Source organism: Styela clava, chromosome 4, assembly GCF_964204865.1.
Source record: "Styela clava chromosome 4, kaStyClav1.hap1.2, whole genome shotgun sequence".
Lineage (NCBI taxonomy): Eukaryota > Metazoa > Chordata > Ascidiacea > Stolidobranchia > Styelidae > Styela > Styela clava.
The window spans coordinates 20,233,129-20,255,308 of NC_135253.1; the positions used below are offsets into that span (position 1 = coordinate 20,233,129).

At 35.4% G+C, this 22,180-nt stretch overlaps 2 protein-coding genes across 2 annotated transcripts in view; both read left to right on the plus strand.

Moving 5' to 3' along the window:
• The window catches only part of LOC120326333 (transcription factor IIIB 90 kDa subunit-like), a 35,199-nt gene extending 14,691 nt beyond the window's left edge, over positions 1-20,508 (plus strand). The window contains exons 6-15 of the mRNA XM_039392601.2: positions 11,381-11,624; positions 12,423-12,565; positions 13,342-13,401; positions 14,067-14,249; positions 14,528-14,709; positions 15,663-15,734; positions 16,780-16,887; positions 17,982-18,293; positions 19,150-19,291; positions 20,206-20,508. Coding sequence (XP_039248535.2) covers positions 11,381-11,624; positions 12,423-12,565; positions 13,342-13,401; positions 14,067-14,249; positions 14,528-14,709; positions 15,663-15,734; positions 16,780-16,887; positions 17,982-18,293; positions 19,150-19,291; positions 20,206-20,264 — 1,505 coding nt within the window. The 3' untranslated portion in view covers positions 20,265-20,508. The remainder of the gene's footprint in view (positions 1-11,380; positions 11,625-12,422; positions 12,566-13,341; positions 13,402-14,066; positions 14,250-14,527; positions 14,710-15,662; positions 15,735-16,779; positions 16,888-17,981; positions 18,294-19,149; positions 19,292-20,205) is intronic.
• Positions 4,513-10,925, plus strand: LOC120326344 (uncharacterized). Its single transcript, XM_039392616.2, has 5 exons — positions 4,513-4,918; positions 5,575-5,720; positions 6,541-6,764; positions 7,716-7,871; positions 8,430-10,925. Exons 1-5 carry the CDS (start codon positions 4,762-4,764, stop codon positions 9,079-9,081), a joined length of 1,335 nt encoding a protein of 444 aa, XP_039248550.2. The 5' UTR covers positions 4,513-4,761; the 3' UTR covers positions 9,082-10,925.
• Positions 20,509-22,180: the final 1,672 nt, after the last annotated feature.

The following is a 22,180-nucleotide window of genomic DNA, read 5'->3' on the forward strand; positions in this document are numbered from 1 at the left end:
TTGTGCGTGGAACTACGGTAGAAAATCATGTAATTAATGCTTCGCTTGCCAACCTAAACACCGGAACAATAAAGACATATATAGCCCAGAGCGTTCTCGAGTTCCAACAAGTATGGACAATCAATAAATAGCGCTTATAAAACACATTGTATCGATGGCCAACGGAAGACATTTTTTATAAATAGCGATCGCCTGGCGCGTCTGGAACTTGATCCATGTCGCTCGCGAGCCACGGTGAACGGTTGACTAAATGTCATGATAAAAAGCAGGGTTCGAAATGAAGCTTTTGTTTATATATATCGAGTTTCTTACCGTACCGGTTTTGAAGCAAATATGTCGTCATATTATAACCAAGTTGCCAAAAATTCAACATAAACACAATATGAATTGGCCATGATACCTATTATGTGAAATAATTACAGTAACATTGTATCCATCAAACTTTTACCACTGCTTGTATGTCCCATTTAATTAAAGATGACCAATAAAAATTAATCTCAAAATGTATTTTTAATGATTTCCATTTCACACAAAGAGGGGTTTCAGGCATTCACTTATAATTGTGCAGAATTGCATTCATTAATCCCTCCCTGTTGCCATAACGACCTGCAAAATGCAGGTGAAACCTAATTTTAATTAGGAAAGTGCAAGATAATAATCAATTACTGAGATATTGACTTTCATTGATGATTAATAGCAACCGACTAAGATAAGTATGAGTATGAGTTTATTTCGACTCCATAATCAGCATAACAATACATTTGACAGATAAAAACAAATAAATAAAAACTGATTATGAAATCAGGGGAGCAAACGAAATCTTAGATATAAGATGCATTCTGTATAGTCCAGTTCACATCATAATAAACCTATTCGCCAAATGAATTTTACTGGATATTTGGACTTCAAAATTTAAATCTAGTGATTCATTTTTTTGCATGGCAATGCTGACAGCTTTAAATTTCCCTGGTTGTCTCTAATTATTTCAATATAAAGGGCTGAATGAATGGAGAAGATCGTGCCAAACCTTAGAAATAAATATGAATATTACCTTGGTGACAATGTGGTTACTGGTTATCACATTGAAACTAATTTGTATGTTGATTTCAGAGAATTAGAGATCATATGTTTAAACCTCTGGCATGAACCAGAAAGATCTTGGACCTGCATTGGGAAATTTCCTCTTTGCCTCAAAGCAGGCCAAATGTTATTACAATTAATTACACAATGTTTGTCGTTTGACTACCAAAGCCTAGCTCATCGATAATAAAATGTTAAAACTCAAAATATTTAATTAGATACTTGAACCATGGGTGTTGATGCTTGATAACCAGCTTTGGTTCCCTGTGGCTTTCCTTCCCCAGTGAATTATGTATTCAACATTATTTGTTTGACCTTGCATGTTATTTTTTTACTGGATGGAAAAAATAAACTTGACTGACTATGCAAAAATATAATAACATCCTACATATTAGTTGATTCATGTTTTGAAACATATATTGTACTAATGAACTGAGGTAATCAGGACTAAGCTGATTCCAAAAATAACGGTAACCATTAATTCTTGCTGGGCTTATATTTGTTATTTGTATAATATTACTTGACAATGTCAATTTAATAAGACTTTAAATTATCAAGACAGTGGATTTATAAAAAAAAAGGCTTGCATCCATAATGCATTGACAACAAATTAACGATTTCAATTCAAACATTCCTTTATTTGTAACAATAAAGGTTAGGATGAAACATTTTAACGCTTTCAATCGTATCGCCGATCTGATCCAATACCTTTTTCATTGTTAATGGGTTAATCTTCTAATATGGCGGCAATTAAAAATTTGTGAAACAAGACCCTCATCCATTGTTTTCAAATCTCTTCATTTGAAGCGTCTTGAGTGCTTTTATCAACAAAGCTTTTGTATTGTTGTGAACTAACGTGCTTCTCATCAATGAGAATATAGTTTGTGTGTAAATATTAGTTTTTGTGGTAAAAATATAGGATAGAAATGAAAGGTGGCTATTTTAGAATATTTATTTTTAAATTTTTGTATTATATAAACACTGATATAACAATATGCTTCCATATTTCAAATTGTATAGAAATCTTAGAAGTATTTACCAAACAACTTTTAAAATACATGATATGGGAGTTTTATTTTAGTTGGAAGACTTTAAATATACTTTCTGTTCCCTTGATGAAATGAGATTATGACAGGGGTCATGTGATTAGTTATCTTTGCTATCTAGATTATTCTTTGATATATTATGAAAAAAGACTTTTTTTTTATACTTTCATGAAATATTTAGGTTAAAATTATGTTACTTGTACCTTGAAAAGCCCATTAATGATATGGAGGTTTTATTTTAGCTGAGAGAGTTTTTGGTTTCAGAGCAAAGTAGCATTTGGTACCAACGTATAGTTACCGGTAGTTATCTCAGCCATTAGTTTATGCTTAAGTAGATAGTATAAAACAACCTCACTCCTTTGCACTAGGAACATACTTGGATGAAATATTTGTTAATTTTTCATTGGAAACCCGATGGTTCTAAGTTACACCAAATTCAAAGGTAGTAAATGAATACTGGTTTTGTTTTTTTGAAAACTACCGACTACCAAAATTTGGTTTGTCTTTCTTGTTTTCCTGTACGTGATCATTGACAATGCCATAAGGGTACTTGAATATCCTTGAGAAGGTCTGCTGTACTAACCACTATTATATTATTGACAATGGGCTGGGTTGTATTGCTATGGTAAATACCTACCCAGACAAATTGAAGTTCAAGGGCTTAGGATTGAGGGTTTATTTACAGTGTACAGAGAAATAGTAAGCCAATTGTCTTGTTGACTTTTGTTGATGGATTTGGATTTGTTGCTTTATATTGCTGCAATGGATTATGATGTTCTGCTCTGAGGGTTGTCTGTATAAACCCTGTGAAACTATGATAGTGAAACTAGCTTATAAAGCTTTTAAACATAGATCCTGATGGAAGGGGGAAGGTTTTCAGAATATGAAGGATGATTCAGTATATTTTAGTACTATACATATGGAAGCCTTTTTAAATTTTCCAGATAGTTATCGATAGTATTATACCTATATACCCCAGACTACCAGAGGGTATGTTTGTTTTTATACAATTCTTTGGTTATTTTTGAAAACCCATTTTGTCTATTAGATTGCTTGCACATTATACATATAAATTAGTAGGCTTTTTTTTTAGATAGTATCAGAATTATTTTTTCGCCTTCCAAACAATAACAGATCTGGCGCTCTAGAAGTATGTGTACCAATATGGAGATAACTAATTTTGTTCGCCTACTTTACATCAAGTTGTGTAAAGGGACTGAAACCTATGGGCAGGGGGTATATTCACTTGGCTAACATAGACAGTCCCCGACTCGTAATGACTAACTAAATTGGGGTAAATCGGAATAAAATTATGGCGTAATCTAACCTGGTACACATACTACAGGAGTACTGTTAATCCTCAACATATCGTGAGATATCACTGACTGCTTCATATTGCCTTGTTTGGTGCAAATGGCATGAATAAACTAAGTACATTGATCAGTTTACCAGGTATTGACTTCTGCCTATTAAAATCCTTCCATTGCCAACAATCATATCAATCTTGCAGATTAATTCAATCTTTGTTGACCATTAATATTTTACCTTTATGATCTATTATCAACATCTGTCCTAAACAATAACCAGCGTCACTCAATGCCATACATTGAATTAAATCCCCAACATTACTGTAATAACATGATATATTGTTCAAATCTTCTATGTAAATATCAATAGAACAGGTGATTGGTGTAGACGTAACGAAAATATACAGGATGTACATAAAGTCCCTTTAAAATTTCAATTTTGTTATGAAGTCAGTTTTCAATATATATTATCCGGGTTTGTCGGGTTAATCAGTATTTGTTTAAGTATTTGTACTTCATTTAATACATTTGTGAGAGCCAAAACAATATACAGTATCGATAAATTCCATCTGCAATTTTAAAAAATTTCAAGACTTTATGGACACCCTAATGTTAGACAGTACTAGAGTTAATACTAAAGTTCATAATAACTTTAGGAATATTTTGTTCTAGTAATATGTTTCTAAACTGCTTTACTACTTCCAAGTAACTCCTCACATATCATTAGATATCAGAGGCTTGCTGTACAGGGCCTTGTTCATTGCAAAATATGTGATATTGCAAATTGCAAGAATTAAAACTGCTTTATTTATATTTAGGTAATATTGGATTTCTCAGAAATTGAGATTGTTATTGGTCAGAAAAATGTTACAAGCTTTTAATCCACCAAGTTTATTATTACTTTGCGAATGTTATTAAGACATCAGACTTAGTGCAGTATAATAATATCTGTGAACTAAATTTAAGAATAAGTTTTTCTATCCTACATATACTTTGAAGACTAGAATAATATCAAACCATAACCTATCAGAGGTCATCTTATAAAAAGTATACAGAACAGGTTACTGCATTTACACTTGGCTGTGTTATACTCTTTATGCCTGCTATCTGAATACTACGCCCTGACTGGCAGCCTTTTAAAATTTAAACATCATTTATTGATGGCACTATTGTATACCTTAGTTTCATTATATCTACTTCATATCTCAGCCATAGTGTGAGAATCTTAAAAGAGTTGAGTTGTTTTCAATATACATACTTTTTATGTTTCTGAATAGCCTTCTATTTTATGGAAAGTTTGAAAATAAACAGTGAGGATTGAATAAAAAATGGAGATAAAACATCGCGACGGAGCTCACGAAATGTATCACAGAATAATACAGCCTGAGTATGAAAGGATGGTCATACAGCATGTATTTAAGAATAAGATTAATTTAAAGTCAGGAGCAACCAGTCAACTTCTACAGAAAAGACCAAAAACAACAGGTAAGATTCTTGTTTGATAATTTTTCCAATATATTCTATTTCGTGGGTTTGATCATACAACGTGAAGACTGTCTCAAAAAAAACCTAATGTTTCACTTTACCTATGAGGTTCTGAAAATTGCTTCTCTTTTATAACAGACTTTGTTAATACTGCAAGTTTCGTCAAACTGTGTATATTTGATTCAATATTAAACTTTTGTTTGCAAAGTGCATTTCAACTAATTTCTCATTCAGATACATAACTAGTCATTTTAATTTGTATGAGCTGATGGCTTACGGTATAGGAAGTATGTTGCTTTGTAAATTATAGATTCCTTAGCTGCTTATTTTTCTGAACCATATAATCTATGAGACGATTTCACTCTCTTTTGACCATTAAAACTGTTGCTTATTAACCTTTCTATCATTTGGGGTTACGCAAGACTAACTACCTTTCCTTGCTCTATGCCTTTGTGCAATTGGATCTTCATGCGTGTAATGCAAGAATGCTCTTGCAAGAATAAAGATGACTATACCATTTGATTCAAGAGTCTTGCAGCACACTAACACAAATGTATTTCTGTTACTTTTCGTCCTGAAGCCTGTGTCAGTTTGCACCTTTGATGACAATGAACAATTCTTCAATATTAAATTGTGTTTGAAATTTCATATTTCAGGGTATCTCAGTCGGAAACGACATTTCACGGAAGTCCGCAGGCTTGCAACTCCACATTCAACCAGTTATTGGAAACCTGGAACTTTTGATCAATGGAAATGGAACTCTAAAGCTGGTTCTACGGTTCTCAGTGTCAAAATGATGCAGGTTAGTATTACAGTAGTATTTTACTTTACAGTAGATTTGGTACCCCCGTAGTGTGTGTACCAGGTTAGGGTCAGGCCATAATTTTCTTCCGATTTTCCTTATTTTAGTTCTATTATGAGTTCGGGGACTGTCTGTGTTAGCCAAGTGAATATACCCCATGATCATAGGCTTCAGCCCCTTTACATAACTCTATGTAAAGTAGGCAAACGAAATTAGTTACCTCCATATTGGTACACACACTTCTGGAGCGCCGAAGATTTACTGTTAAACCTGCAGGGCTGATTATATGTGAGACAAAATCATCTTTCGGGACTTTATATTTAGATAAGAATGACAATAAAGGGTTTGCTATTTGCGATATTAATGAACAATTTTTTTAGTCATTCATCTTCTCCACGATAAATTCTTACCTGGCCCTTTGTATATAGATATCTGATTACTGTTCATTTAAGAATATTTATTACCAGTATACATAAATTATAAGCACAAACCAAGGTCTCTAATTACGAGTGGCAGCTGTTGCATTTCTAATCTAGATACCGAAGTAAAATTGGAAACAGAATTTTCTCAATTCCTAGAAATAATTTTTAAACTTATTGTGAGTTGTGTGAAACAAAACTATATTACAACCTATGACAGAAAATATGTTTTATTTTTCTGTCTAGTTTAAACAATGACAGACATTTTTGCGTTTTAATCTGAAGCCTTTGAATCCTTTCAGAATTTTTGTAGGGGAACTGTAAATTGATTCAAACTTCTCATGTGTACCTTATGACAGAAATTGATGGTGCTTTTCTTGATGTTTTATTTCTCTGTTTAGGATGCACATTCCACGGTTTACCCTCGTCTGACAGATGACAAAAATTTGAAGGCTTCATCACTGAGTAATACTTTCAGTGCCACGACACGTGTACGAGAAGTGCCAGTGAGCAGCATCTACAGACGAGAGATGCAAGAGTTCAGATGCAGGAGTCCTTCTGCACGTGGAGTTCGTTCTATTCCCCTCACTAATAGATCTCTTGTCGCTCCTCCTCAGAGTGTAAAGTGAGTTCAGTGAAATATTTTTCCTAGTGTGGTGGTCGAGTGCAGGAGTGTGCAACCTTTAATACAGCAAGGCCAGATAGAAATAAGTGGGTGAAAACGCACCTTTATTTAACATTTGGCACAAAAATTTTGGTTATTGATTTTATGTGTTTTTCGCACAAGCTAGCTTCTATTAAGGCATTGTAAAGTCATAGTCATAGATGAGTTGGACTCAGGTATAGGCTTCGCAAATGGAATGGAATTACTCGAACGTACCAAATTAAATTAAATTGATAACTCATTTTGCGGACCGCACATTATTTGAAATTGGCACTTCTTTGCAGGCCACATAAATTTTCCCGAGGGCCTCAATTGGCCAGCGGGCTGCAGGTTGCACACCCCTGGCCTAGTGGTTAAATTGTTGGAATTAGCTGTGTAGCAATCGCAAGTTACCCTCTTTATATTAAATATTAATGGTTACTTGTGGGTCGCCTTGTTCAGATGAGATGTTAATAAGAGTCAATTAAAAAAGGAGAGTTTTATATATTTCTACTGTGGGATGTGAACCTTGAAATCCCACTCAGGGTTGGCAATGATTTAATGAACGTGATAGCCTAGTGAAGCGTTTCCCAAACTTTTTTTGCTCGCGGCGCACTAATCAAATAAAAAAAAATTTATGGCACACTTGTAGAAAAAAATTGTAAAAGCTTATTTGCTGCATGCATGCCTGAGAATCTCAGCACACAGTTTGAAAAACGCTGGCCTAGTGGTTAGAGTGTTTGACTTAGCTGTATTGAAATACCTAGGTAACACACCTGTCCACACCTCAACCAGGGTGTGATAAATTGAGTGGGCAAAAGAAAGATTCTAATCCTTCCAATAAACATTATCTTGCTAGATATTGAAGGGATTGCAAACTGTTCTAAATGCTTTTTTACTGCTTGTCCTGAACAAAAGTTGATTGCTTTTCAGGTCATCATACATAACAGTTCGAACTATGGAAGAACATGGTGGGAGATTAAAAGGAAGCCATCAAGTAATGCGACATCTGGTTGAAAAAGAAAGAATGGAACGAACTAGAGAATTGAAAAGACAAGCACAGATATCGGAACATAGGATGGACAGGATGTAAGTTGTTTCTATTCTTGAACTCAACCAATTTTCCAATACAGAGGGTTCGAACCAGGGGTGTGCAACAGGTGTCCTGTGGGCCACAATCTGGCACGTGAAGTTTAGTGTGGCCCTCATCATCGCTCAGGCTTTTCCCCATCAATCATAAAATCCTAATACAACAGTTTATGTTTAAAAAAGCGCTCACAGCGTTCACATAAATAAAAATACATGATGTTTTTTTGCTCTTTTCGCTGCGTTAAATAATTCTTCGCTATGCCCTGTGCCCTCATTACATGTGTGGCCCAGCTGGATGTCTGAAGTTGGTTATATGTCCCACCAAGAAAAAATGTTGCACACCCCTGGTTTAAACACAAAGGGCGAAAAGGAATTTTAAAACAATAATGCAAAAAATATAGGTGCTTTTTAAAGCTGGTATTCAATCCAAGTTTGAAGCAATATTCACCCAAAACTGCAATCAAAATACTTAGCATGTGCCAGCCTCCGTGCCAAATATTCGGACTAAATTCATTTCACCATTATTACTTTGATTAAGTTTTTCATGTTTCTGTTCAGGTATTACATGAATGGTGCACCAGCAAAACTTCACGAAAAATATGATGTCTCAGAAGTAGACTTAGAAAGGCTGCAATCCATAGCTGTATCCCAAGGGATCAAAATTAGTCCTTCTATATCATCCTTCCACTCACGGAATAAACTCAAAACGACGTCTGCTCCAAACTCATCTCCACGTGATATGAACAGCGCGGCAGGGTTACGAAGTAGTGATGTCGAAAGTGGAACTAAAACAATAATTCCAACTGCGGATATTCTTTCTGTAGGGGGTGATTTTGTCTCGGAGGATGGTTTATCGGAAAAACTAGGTAATATGTCAGGTCGAGAAGATGCTGCGACCTCTGATTATGGTGAAGACCTTGAAAGAGGTTCCAAGGTCGAATCTGTGGAAGGTCAAAGTCCAGAATTGAAAGTTCAAGAACCAGAACACCACGGAAATGAGGAAGTTGAAGTTATAGATAGTTATGAACCACAAGGTTCAAATGTCAAAGTTGAAAGTTCACATGAAAATGAGGAAGTTGATAATTTACCCAATAATGATGATGACCAGCAATCTATGAAATCAGATTCAGCTCTTCTATCTCCAGAAGCATTGAATGCTCCTTTAGCTGTTTCAGGGGCATTTTTGACTGATTTAACTGGTGGGGACTGACACAAGAATCATCATACTGTTCTTGATAATTTTTGAAATGCCCGTTATGGTGAATTCTGATTATCCGGTCCTACCAAACATTTGTTTAAAATCCGAAAATGTTTCAGACATCCAAAATTACCAATTCAAATAATTTTGAAAAGGCTTTTATGGCAACTCATGTGATCAGCCTGATTTGTAATACATGGCCTTAAAAAGCTGTTGAGTAAGCCAGGATCCATACACAGTACTGTGGAAAATTTTGTTTGTGAAGTCAGATGGACAATTTTTCAAAAGTGTATTTAATTGGAGGAATCCGTTTACCTCCATAATTAAACACTTGGGTTTTATGTTTTTTATTTTTGAACATCTGTTGGCTAATAAGAGTAAAAATACTTTTATCTGATATTTCTGTTTGTTAATATTTTGGCTAATACTGTACTATGCGGTAATAGACTCAAAACCGATCAGAACAAGTTGAACAACCATTGGTGGTCCAGAAGTGAATGTACAAAGTGACTGAAAACTATGGGCATATTCATTCATTCATTCATGGGTATATCCACTGGGCTAACACAGACAGTTCTCGAACTCGTAATGAAACTAAAATAAGGAAAATCGGAGTAAAATTATGGCCTAACCCTCACCTGGTACACATACTGTGGGAATACTTTTTCAATATTAGAATGGTAACCTCGGTGTAGAAATTATCACGAACACTCAGTCATTTTAATTTGATTATAAATTCATTTTTGCCATTTTCTGAAGTTCCAAGTAGAGTTCCATATAATATTTCTAAAAAAGCAAATTGAAATGAAACATTCTGAGTGTCGGGCTGTTTCACTTTATAATTCCACAAGAAGCAAATTCATCCGTGCTATTTTGAATTGTATCTAACTCAGAGAAAGGTGAGACTTTAAAAGTGAAAAGCCACAACGTCAGAAGGTTTTTAAAATCTTCATCAAAGCAAAAGGTTTTGCCCACACAGGGGTTTTAATTAAAATCTATTTTTTGATCTATTAAATTCCCATTGACTACAAATAATTCCTAATTTCTTTAGTTCTATGAGACAATTATTTTCTCATGAACCAGGTATTTTGTTTCCATTGTTTGATAACAATGAATCCATTATTTGATTGTTGTAATTCAATCTTTCTTTGTTTACAATATCAACAAAATCCAAACACTTTCATTCATTCAGGATTAGCGGTACTCCTGTGTGTGTACCAGGTTAGGGTTAGGCCATAATTTTATTCCGATTTCTTATTTAGTTCTTCAACGAGTTTGGTGACTGTCTGTGTTAGCCAATTGAATATCCCCCCTGCCCTTAGATTTCAGTCCATTTATACAACTTGATGTAGAATAGGCGAACAAAATTAGTTACCTCCATATTGTTACACATACTTCTGAAGCGCCAGATCGGATGGTCAATCTTATTTTTTATGACACTTCTCCGCATCCTTTCGCCGGGGTTCATATGTTATAATTCATAATAACTGCGGAAGCAATAGCATAGCATTTAAAGTGCTGTTCAAAGTAGTGTGCCACCACCTCACTCTGGCTCAATTGAGCATGCCAAACTGGAAACATGACAATCCCTTCATAACCTGAAAGTTCCCTGTTTATAAATGCCAGATTGCACGGAACCTTGCTCAGAGTAGAGATGCCTTGAAATTTTGTTAGAATTATATATTTTAGGACTCCATACTTTTTATTAAAGCCTTTTACTCTTTGATTCAAATTTGCACATTTTTAGAACTTTGCCTTAAAAGATTAATGATACTTTTGCAGAATATGTCTGCTATTTCACTGTGAATCTTTTCTATTTTATTGATTTATCATAATCAAATACAGAAAGCAAAAATCATTGCAATTCGTGTAATGTTTGTCATTGCGTGTTTGAAGTTTACCATGTTTAAAACGTCAGGATGTTTGATATTGCACCAGGATATTAATATTTTAAATAAGCTTTGAGATGTATCATAGTTTTGTCAAATGAATCCTGTACACACATCAAGCTATTATATTTAAACGGAGTTGAAACATTCTAGAATAATCCATTTTTGTAAATTTCTTAATCGCTCTCTTGTCGCTGCTCGATGACTGGTCTTGGTGTCTCGTGCCTCCCTTCATCCTGATGTTCCATATTACTTTTTGTAATAGTACTATAAGCACTATTATAGTGAGGTAGTAATATTTCTCAATATTTCTGGTTTGAAGATTGTGTTTTAGGAGTGTTTTGGTACACTTTTCGGGAGTTTGTTAGATTAGTTATTATAATTTTTCATCGTTTTTAAAGTCAAATATTTTTCATTTCCAGATCCATGCATGTACATCACACGTTTCGCTCATCGAATGGATTTCGGGGATAAAACAAATGAAGTCGGTGTGGCTGCTATGAGACTAGTATCTCGAATGAAGCGTGACTGGATACACACTGGTCGAAGACCTTCAGGTCTATGTGGCGCCGCACTACTGGTTGCAGCAAGATTACATGGTTATTCTTGTACGCTGAAAGATGTTGTTAGAGTAGTGAGAATTGGACATGACACAATACGTAAAAGGTTATTCTTGTTTCTACAGATTTGTTTCTATCATTGTGATAAGCCCATGCAGTAAATAGTGTTTTAATCAGGCAGGGACATAGCCAGAAAATTTTCCAAAGGGGGGATTCTAAGATTTCTAATTTCCAGTTTAGACCGCAACAGGTAGTAGGTCCGGCCGAAAACCTGGATTTCAAGAGTCTTTCGGGTTTAAAAAGCATTTCAAGTTACAAAAAATTGCATGTTATCATACAGAAAAGAAATTTTTTTTTGTATTCTCAACGAGATCCATGGGTATGCTCCTAGTATAAATGTTTACCTAGGGGGAGAGGAACCTTGATAAGAGCATTGATCATGTCTGGTTTGGCTATGGAAATAGTTAAACAGTTACCTATTTCATTTTTATTAACTTGAATCCACAAAAAATTGTAAAATACCACCCTTACACATAAATATATTAGCGGAATTCGTACTTGGGAACTGAACCAACCTTCAAGCTGTACAGAACCAGAATACCTGTAGTTTAACCTGTTTATAGTGAAACTGTCCCATTTATCTCACTCAGAATTGAGAATTATTTATTTCTTATATATGGGATTGAGGGTAGAAGAAGCCGTAGCTGACCAATAGTTACAGTGTGCCAATAAGAAGTATACCAATTATCTTATACCCTCAGAGCCATACTTGCAAATTTGACAGTGATCCATCCAAGCTATACAGAACCCAAAACTTCTCGTTTAACCCATTTATAGTGGAACTGTCCAATTAATCTCACACAGTATCCAACGATAAAAATAAATTTTCACTCTTCATGTTCAGATTATCAGAATTTGTTTCAACACCATCAAGTCAACTTACTATCAATGAATTCATGAACATCGACCTTGAATCAGAAGCCGATCCTCCTGCCTTCACAGAATCGAGGTTGAAACAAAAACAAGCAAATTTAGAAAATTTTGAAGGTATTTCAATAGACAAAATTTTTGGAAATTTAAAACACCTCAAATTGACGCATTGTACAGTTCGAGGTTTCAAGACAAATAGGCGAATGTCGAAATTTGAAAAACAAAATTCAATTAAGAAATTACTAAGAAAAGGATGCTTTTCGAGACGATTCCCCTATCAAAGTATGAAGCAATGTTTTTGCTGTTTGTTTCCTCTTTTCTTGTTAAAGCGCTCAAATTTAGATAATTTTGTATTATAGAAGTACACAGGGATTCTGAAACTTATTTTTCTTGTATTTTTTTATATGAACAAGCTCTAGGTTTTGTACCAAAAAGAATATAACTTTCTTTGCACTTTCATCTAACACAGGAGTGGGCAACTTCTCTAGTCGGCGGGCCAGATGTGGGAAAATGAAGTTCTTGGCGGGCCGGATTATAACATGAATAGTATTCAATATCTTAATCACATATTTATTCGCTAATGCAAGGAAGAAAATTATAAATCGTGTTTAAAGTAAAGTTTAAACTACAAAAAAATAGAGATCAAAAAACACACAATGAATTCATCATAATGTACTAAAAGTGTAATAATGTAAAATCATAATGTACTGATGTACAGTCAGCGGGACGGTCAAAATCATGTCGAATGTTGCCCGCCCCTGATCTGTCCTAAATTAGAATTAAAATCCTTTTTTACTCTTTTGTGTCTTGTCTAGGCTTTCTTTATTTTCTCACTTTTTATTCATGATTTCATTTGCACTTTTGTATATATATTAAACTTGTTTTTTTAACAGAGGAGATTGATCAACTGAGCAATGCAATCGATAATGAAATTGAAAACTCATTACCTAAACGTAAGATGATTCTCAAAAATTTATTTTTGTTTGGAAGCAATGCTGCTTATTCATAGTTATTAGGTACTCATCGATCTTTAGATCGGTAAGTATGTTGATAAGTATTTGTCTGTTTGTCTGTTAGATGCACGCGATATCTCACAAACGCGTGGTTGATTCTGCTCCAAATTTTGCATGTGCATTCATCATATCTCGGACCAGAAGCCTATTGATTTTGGATAAATTATGTCATATAATTAGCGAGGTATTAATTAATTAGTGATGGGACACGCGGTGTCACTATAGAGTCATGAATCGAAACCGCAGTTTCGATCGATAAGTCTACGATCTCCGACCGATATTCTCGTTTATTTATTGCTTATTCATGGTTAGTTGTTTATTTACAGTCTTGTCAGGTGTCAGATGATGGACCCACGATTAATTTCTTTGCTGGTTAGAAAAATGAACTTGACTTGACTTAATCATCTGTTTTCTTTAAAATTAACACCACAAGGCTTCTTTCTCACTTGGTCCAATCTCGTTCTTTCTGGTATTTCTTGCTTTTCCAGAACCTTACTCAGAGGGAACATAACATGAAAATATCATTTATGGGTGCCATTATAGTCGAGTTTCAAAACCCCTATTAACCAATTGTTTAATCAACTTGATGAATCAATTCGTCACAGGTTTAAGAACAGACACCGTACCCACACCCCCATCTAAAACCTACGAGTCACCATTAGCAACGCAATATCCAATAGAAGATCCAGAATTACAAGTTGCTGCAGATTTTGTTCATGCTGAAAACCCAGAAGATGTCGCAAAAAAACTGTTAATCACTTCCAAGGGAACTACACAAAATCCACTTTGTGAGTTCATCTTCTTTTTCAACATTCATGGGCGGAATTGTTTAGAGCAGGGGCAGCCTGTGGCTCTCAAGGAAAAATTGTGCGGCCCGCGAAGAAGTGCCAATTTTGAATGATGTGCGACCAGCGAGACAAGTTTCCTATGTAATTTAATTTGGGTTTGAGAAACGCTGCTCTAATTAACTTTTAGAATTGGTTGGCTTTGCATTTGTTGCCGATCGACAGTTCAAGATTTGATTCTTTCTCTGTTTCATGTACAAGATTATATTTTTCTTTCACAGCTACACAAACTGCTTCGACTGCAACACCAGGTCCAGCCCCCTCACTGTCAAGTCTTGGTTTGACACAACCTGCTGAAGATTGTTTTAAAGTTCCGACGTTACCTTGGAATAAAAACCAACAAGAAGAAGAAGAACAAGGAGAACTTGATTTGAGTAACATAAATGATGAAGAAATTGATCAAGTAGGTTCAAATTACTAATTTTCAGTGAAAACGGTTTTTAAGGATGTTTGTGGTATTCATAAATCATAATACATAAAAGTATATGCAATTAAATATGGGCACTCCAAGACGTATGTGCACCAAGATGGCGGATACCGGAACGTCTTATGTGTAACAGGTTAGGGTTAGACCATAATTTTTTTCAATTTTCCTCATTTTAGTTCTATTACGAGTTAGGGGACTAGCCAAGTGACTCCCGTAGTATTTGTACCTTAAATTAGGGCCTAACCCTAACCTGGTACACAAACGACGTTCCGGTGTCCGCCATTATGGTGCACATACTTCTGGAGTACCGAAATATTTTACAACAAATATTTTCTGATTTCCCAATCTCGTTGTCTTGCAACTTCTGATGTTGTTTTAATAAATATTTGATTATTCTTCTACAGCATTTGGAACATTGATGATTTGCTTCATGACTGAGTGGAGAAAATTACTCAAAATAACTTGAGTGGCATTTTTATATGGCCTTTTTTAAACACCTTTGTTGCTCCGCACTCAGGACAGCCACTGATATGTAGGGAGGGCTGGAATCTTTTTGGTTTGGCTTTCCTACATTCCCTTACACGCTGACATGGGATGTGAACCAACGTTCCCTCTAAGCTGCGTGGCCGTGCAGCTGGCCGAGAATCCCCGCGCAGTACTTTTGTTTTGCCGCGCACTGCATAAGTCAATAAATTCTGTGTTCGTTCAAAATGTTTTTATTTATTTTTTATTTTTTTATAATTTTCCGCGCAGACCTCTTTTTTGAGCTCACATGGCCTTTTATTCCGCGCAACTAAGCAAGCTCTTAGAAAGAACGTTGATGTGAACCCAAGATTTTTACCTGTGAATTCAATTCATTTTCAATGAGTCTAACATTTTAACCACAGGCCAATCGAGACCACTATTTATTTTCTATTTTACACTTTCAGATGATATTAAGTCCGAATGAGACAATAATTAAAACAAGATTATGGATGGCAGAGAATGGTGAATATATGCAGGTGAATTGGGATCTTTTTATTGCTTGTGGAACATCAGTATCTTTTTATTGAGCAGTTAACATTTTTGATATATTGACGATGCTTTGAGTAGTCACTGATAATCAGATACCACTGATACAAAGAACTCTGCTAAAACGCTTAAAAACAGTGAAAAACCGTCAAAAAACACCCAAAACCCTGCTAAAACGCTTAAAAACAGTGAAAACCGTCTGCAAACACCAATAACCCTGCTAAAACGCTTAAAAACAGTGAAAAACCGTCAAAAACCACCAAGATGTCTTCTTCGGATAAGATAGGATGGGATTTACCTATTTATCCAGGGCGAGAGGAAAGTGATAAGACAGCACAATTATGGCGAACCACGGCCTCTCGTCCAGTTACCAGTCCATGTCAGGTATGGGATTAGTTAGGTATTTGTTTTCAGATGCATGGACTTGGGAAAAGTGGGTTTTTTAAGTTTGATACTGAACCTAAGTCATGGAAAAGTAATATCTAAACTGAGAATTCAACATACTGGTAGTTGACTTTCCTTGCTTATCACTAGCATCACAGATCAGCAAGGTCACGGCCAGGAATTTCCAAAAGAGGGGGGGAGTTCTGAAATTTCTGATTGCCCTGTAACATCTAGCGGGTTCGAAGGCCAAAACTATGAAAATTGCCAAGTGCTTCTCACACCGCCCTGCCCTGGCTACGCAGAGAAAAATAGGTACTCCTGAAGTATGCGCACTAAGATGTCGCACAACCTGAACCCTAACCTGGTACACAACCTGAGTTCAGGTTGTGCGCCATCTTGGTGCGCATACTTCAGAAGGCCCGAAAAATCATTTCAACAAAGCTTCTTTCCCAAAACTTAATGTTATTTAGAATTACATTAACCAGTTTCTTTCTCAATTTTATGTGAAGTGCATCAAGAACTAATAAATTCGCATGTTCATAGTGTGTTAAATGTTAACTCATGAGGAAGAATTTTGCTTTTATCAGTGAGGTCTACATGTTACAATCTTGCTTTATCTGAGCATTTTTTGGAAAGACCTATTTTTTGTAGGAAATGGCAATTCGGGCCGAGAAACGAAGGAGAGAGGAAGAAGAACGAGAAAAAACAAGACCAAAGAAACCAAAACGAAAACTTGTGTCTAAAAAAGATTATTATGCAGTGAGTAGAATTCTTCATTCAACGCATTCTGTATTCATATTGATCTCGGGAGAGAACAACAGTCATGGTCTCGTATGTGTGCCGCATTGTGCTAAACATTAGAAATATGCTGAAACAGCATCTCTAATTACCCTGCGTGGGTTCGCCTGTTCGAATCCTATGCGGGATAGTTATGTGGGACAGGATTGCTGGACTTCTCGCTGCCGTAGGGTAGGTTACGTAACCGCTGATCGGTTACTGTTTTTTTCGCCATCGAGTCTATGCCTATGAAAAGAAATAACTGACTAACTAATTCCATACCCAACATGGACTGGTAACCGGATGAGAGGCCCTGGTTCGCCATATGATTGGGCTGCCTCATCGACTTTCCTCTCCCCGGGAATAAATCTGTAAATCTTATCCTATCATGCCAGATAAGTTTTTACTTGACTAGTTGCGTGTTCCAAATGGGTGAACACTGATACTCTAAGGAAATCTCATCAGCCTAGGGGTTTCTTTAAAAGCTCTCAGGCGGGGAATTTATCGATTCTATCAAAACGATCAGTCTATTACTATTTGCATGCTTAACTAACCGCTGGAAATGTAAAAAAAAAAGCATTTATATATCCTCCATAGCGATTTGCCGTAGCTTGAAATGCTTTTTAGGTCCTTAAGACTATTGTAAACCAATTTTTCTGAGCTCCGGCCCGACCTGCTAGCTGTTATCAGTCTAACTTTAAACCTCCCCTTTAAAATTTTTTGGCTACACTGTTTTTGTAGTTGACTAGAAAGTTCTGTTCTTTCAATAAGTGCAAAATGTAAATATTTGTTAAAGTGCTTGCTCAAATATATATGAGATATATGCATAAGATTTTCAGCATACTGCTATTTATCCTGAATGATTTTAAAGTCTTGCTGCACACTAACATAAAAATGTATTTTTGTAGCGTTTTGTCTGACTAGGGTCAGACTTCCTCAAACATACATAGTTCAACTATGGGATTTACACATGTTCAATAAAATAGTCTTATTCTTTATTTAATAACGGCGAGTGACCTGTCGTACTTTTAAAGATTGAATACTAAATACAATACTTTTCTTTGAATATTTGACAGAATTCACAATCAGCAGGAGAAGCCATTGAAAAACTTTTACAAAGACAGAAACTTTCGAGTAAAATAAACTATGATGCTTTAAAACGAGTAAATGAGGAGCCCTCATCTCAACCTGTACGAACAGGACCAAAATTTATTGACTCTTTCGCAAATCTCGCAAAATACGATTTGACTCCGAAAATAGAGAAATTATTTGAAGATGAACCTCAGGTTGTTAAAATTGAAGAAACGAAACCAATTGTGCCAAGAAAGAAAATGAAAGTTGCTCCTTGTCTGAATCCTGATGCCCAAGATGATCTTGTGAAACCTGAGGTATGTAGAATAGGTTCCTGGAAATTTCTTCGTAGGAAATCTTGGCGCAGGAATTTTCGCCACATAGGAAATAACGCAGCTTGAAAAGTTGCCGTCTTTTGCTGTAAAACAAGTATTTGTGATAAAAACAGTTAGATTTTTTAAGTGCCTTGTTATTTTTAAAAAATTTGTTAGTTAAGAGCATATCCTAACCCTAAGCAGTGAAATTTCCTATGGTGTTATTTCCGGACACGTGTAGAATAGATGTCCTCATATTTATCCAGGGGAAAACAATGCCTATGGAATGATTTTATTCGTATGGAGCATTGCAGCCACAGATATCAAATAATATATATGGAGCTACTATTTTTGACAGCCCTGAGTATTTGGTTGGACCTACAGCTGTTTGTAATCTCCTGCTTTGACTTGAACATTCAAACGCTGTAATGACTGAAAATATACAGACACCTCCTCCTCTGTTCTATAAACTTCATTATACACCAAAACTTTCCAGAATTACTTGTGTATATGGACATTTATCCTTCAATACAAACATATCATATATCTGAATACTTGATTTACCTTTGTTCAGAACATTGTTAGGAGGGAAATTCCATTGCACAGACAGCATTTCAAAATGGCGAATGTTGAAATTTAAAAAAAAATATTGTTTAAAAAGAACACATAAGTAATAAGTGCTCTTCAAACTGGTATATAATCAAGAGTTTGAAGCTATATTCACAACAATATTTTAATAAATTTATTTCAAAATCATAAATATACACTTTCTCATTTTTCAAAACGTCTTTTCAAAGTTTTGCATTTTGGGTTGAAGCCCTCGGCCACATACTATACTAATAGTCCTTCTATATTTCAGATAATAACAGAATCAGGACCAGTTTCTGCGGCATACGAGGTAACTGTAGAAAGTGGTCCCGTTGCTGTCGAAGAAGAAGGATATGAGGAATATGATGATGATGAACATTGCCTCAGTGCTTCACAGCTTATGCAGGAAGCTGGTATGTTGATGAGTTTATTTTTATGGAATATGCAATAGAAACAAGAGAGCTACCCCCAAATATATGGACGCGCCTGTTCGCAGTACAGTACGGTTTATCGTACCGTCAGATCACAGTCTACAAATATATTAACACCAGCGAAGCAGTACATTCGGACACAAAATGGCATCCGATGTCCGCAGACCGTTCAGTGACGTCATAGCAAACAAAAACAAATCTCACAGAGCTAACAGAAATATTTGAAATAAATAAAAGTAATAGCCTTCTGGAGAAAAATTTCATCTTTGACAACTAAAAATGTCAAAGCAATTGGTCAGTAATCAAAGAGAAAAGCAACTTTTTAGAATTTCCACTAGGTGTCCGAAAAGTATGACGAAGGAGGAAAATAAGAATAATATTGAAACGATCGCTATGTCCACCACGTGTCCAACAAGGCATCCATTTCTAGCCCAGTCATTCTCAGCCTTTATTCTTATGTTTACAAATTTGTCTGCAAATTTCAAAAAAGAATATCACCCCAAATCTATTTTTTCGCTCCTATAAGGGTTCTATTGACAAAGGCGGCTCTGGAATAGGAAATTATGAATGGATGGGATTTTGATGTCTAAAATTGATTGTGTTGAATTCACATAACTACAATTAATGCATACAGACAATGTATAAGACAATAATACCAATTCATATTAGAAATAAAACAGCAATTCCAATTTTATTAATAACTTTCAAACATACAGTATATTTGTGCTAGAAGCACAGTTGCATCAACAATGCAAGATGGTTGCAATCTGCTCTGTTGGCAATGAATGGGAGCAGCCTGGTCTTGCAGTAGGCACAATGTGAATGTCTTTCCTACGAAATTAACCCTCAATACATGTTACTCCCTTGTTTTAATTATGGATTGTTTGTTTTTCCAGGTGTTGGGGACTCTGGATATGGCGGCTTTAACTATGAAGGCTATGATGAATATGACTGATGTGACAAAGCTGTCGATGTCAATTTTCCTTCCACCAAAGTCTGGGAATGAGAAAGTGATTGAAGATAGTTTTAAAATGGGTTCAGATTATTTCTTATGAGAACCTGCCTGTTTTGCTAGAACGTATGGCTTTTTGGGTGGAGTAAGCTGTAGTATCACTACTGAATAAGAAGGAGAACATTGTGAAATTATCAGGGACTTAATTTCTGAACTAATTTACTATTTGACTTATTGCCGTACAAAAGGTTACTTGTTATGATATTTGGTGATGCATGCTTTGCTGCTATGATGTTTTTTATGATATTGGTTAGGTATTGTACATTTTCACTCAGAACAAAGTTAACCACAATCACAAATATATACAGTAATCAGCGCTACAGAAGTATGTGTACCAATATGGAGGTAACTAATTTTGTTTGCCTACTTTACATCAAGTCGTCTAAAGGGACTGAAATTTATGGGCAGGAACAGAACCCGAACTCGTAATATAACTGAAGTAAGGCAAATTGGAATAAAATTATGGCCTAACCCTAACCTGGTACACATACTGTAATCTGCTAGTAATACCTAATACCTAAAAACTAATACCAGTAATCTGCTATTTGATTGAAAGTACCAGATTCTCACTGGTTTGCCGTACACCCCCAGGGTGTGGTCAGGAATTCTCAAAGGAGGGGGGTTTCTGAAATTTTCAAGTTAAAGTGTAACAGTAAACAGATCTGGCCGGAAAGTGTGGGTTCTCAAGTGTCTGGAAGGTCTAAAAAGCGTTTTTAAGCTTTGAAAAATTGCTATGATACTAAAGAATCTTTTTACATTTCAAAAGGAGGGGGGTCCGACCTTTAACCCTCCTGGTTATGCCCATACCCAACGTATTTTACCCTGGGTAGGAAGGCAGATACCCAAGATCTTCAACCTGTGATGTAACATTAACCTTATGCCCCCCATATCAATCCGGCATGTAATTAATTTCAGATATAAGTTGCAATGTAATAAACGAGAATATCGGACGGAGACCGAAGACTTATCGATCGAAAGTTAGGGGATCCTTTAAAACAGCGCTCTTACTCCATAGTGACACCTTGTGTCCCATCACTTATTCAATCTCGCTTTCGTGAAATATCGTGTGCATCTAACGGACAGACAGACAGACAAATACCTATCAACATACTCACCAATTAAAATCGATAAGTAATAACAATGCAGAAATGGATAATAGAAGCTTTTTTCACATCGCAAGATGTCATTGCTATACCATTTGAACTAAACCTTTCTAAGTTATCCTGTAAAGTTGCCTTTTTCCGAGTTTACTCAATTTAGGAATGATAAAATAAATTAATTAAAGTAAGTTATATCAAGATTTATTTATTTACACGATTTTGTTGTTCTCCCATAAAGGTTGGTTTCAATTGTGTTGAAGCTTATATGTTGAAAATTTTATTTTATCAAATTGTTGTAACTAGAATAAGGACATTGAAATCACGCTGAGGATTGTGATTTTTTCGGATCATGAATATGTTAAAATCAATGACTTATTAATGACCGAAATCAATAACATGTTACGTCAATATAGTCGGTCCAAGAACATCATACCCAGTCGAATCTCGACAATCAAATCCAAATATTAATCAGAAAATGTTTAAATGGAAATTCGTAAAATAATCTGTATCTCGTGGGTTTTCCATGTTTTTCTACTAATTAAGGTTTGGTTGAAATTGTGGAAGTGCTTTATTATTACCGATTGAAAAAATGTCACGTGCTTTATCAATCAGTGGTATTAGGTAAGTATTGTTGCTAGATTGATGGCCGTGGGACTTTTGTTTTTCCAGTTTCCAGTCATGATTTTCTTGAAGTTCCTATTTATTGTGTTCAACATTCTTATGATTTATTCAAAATATTGTTCTCATTTGGGTACTCCT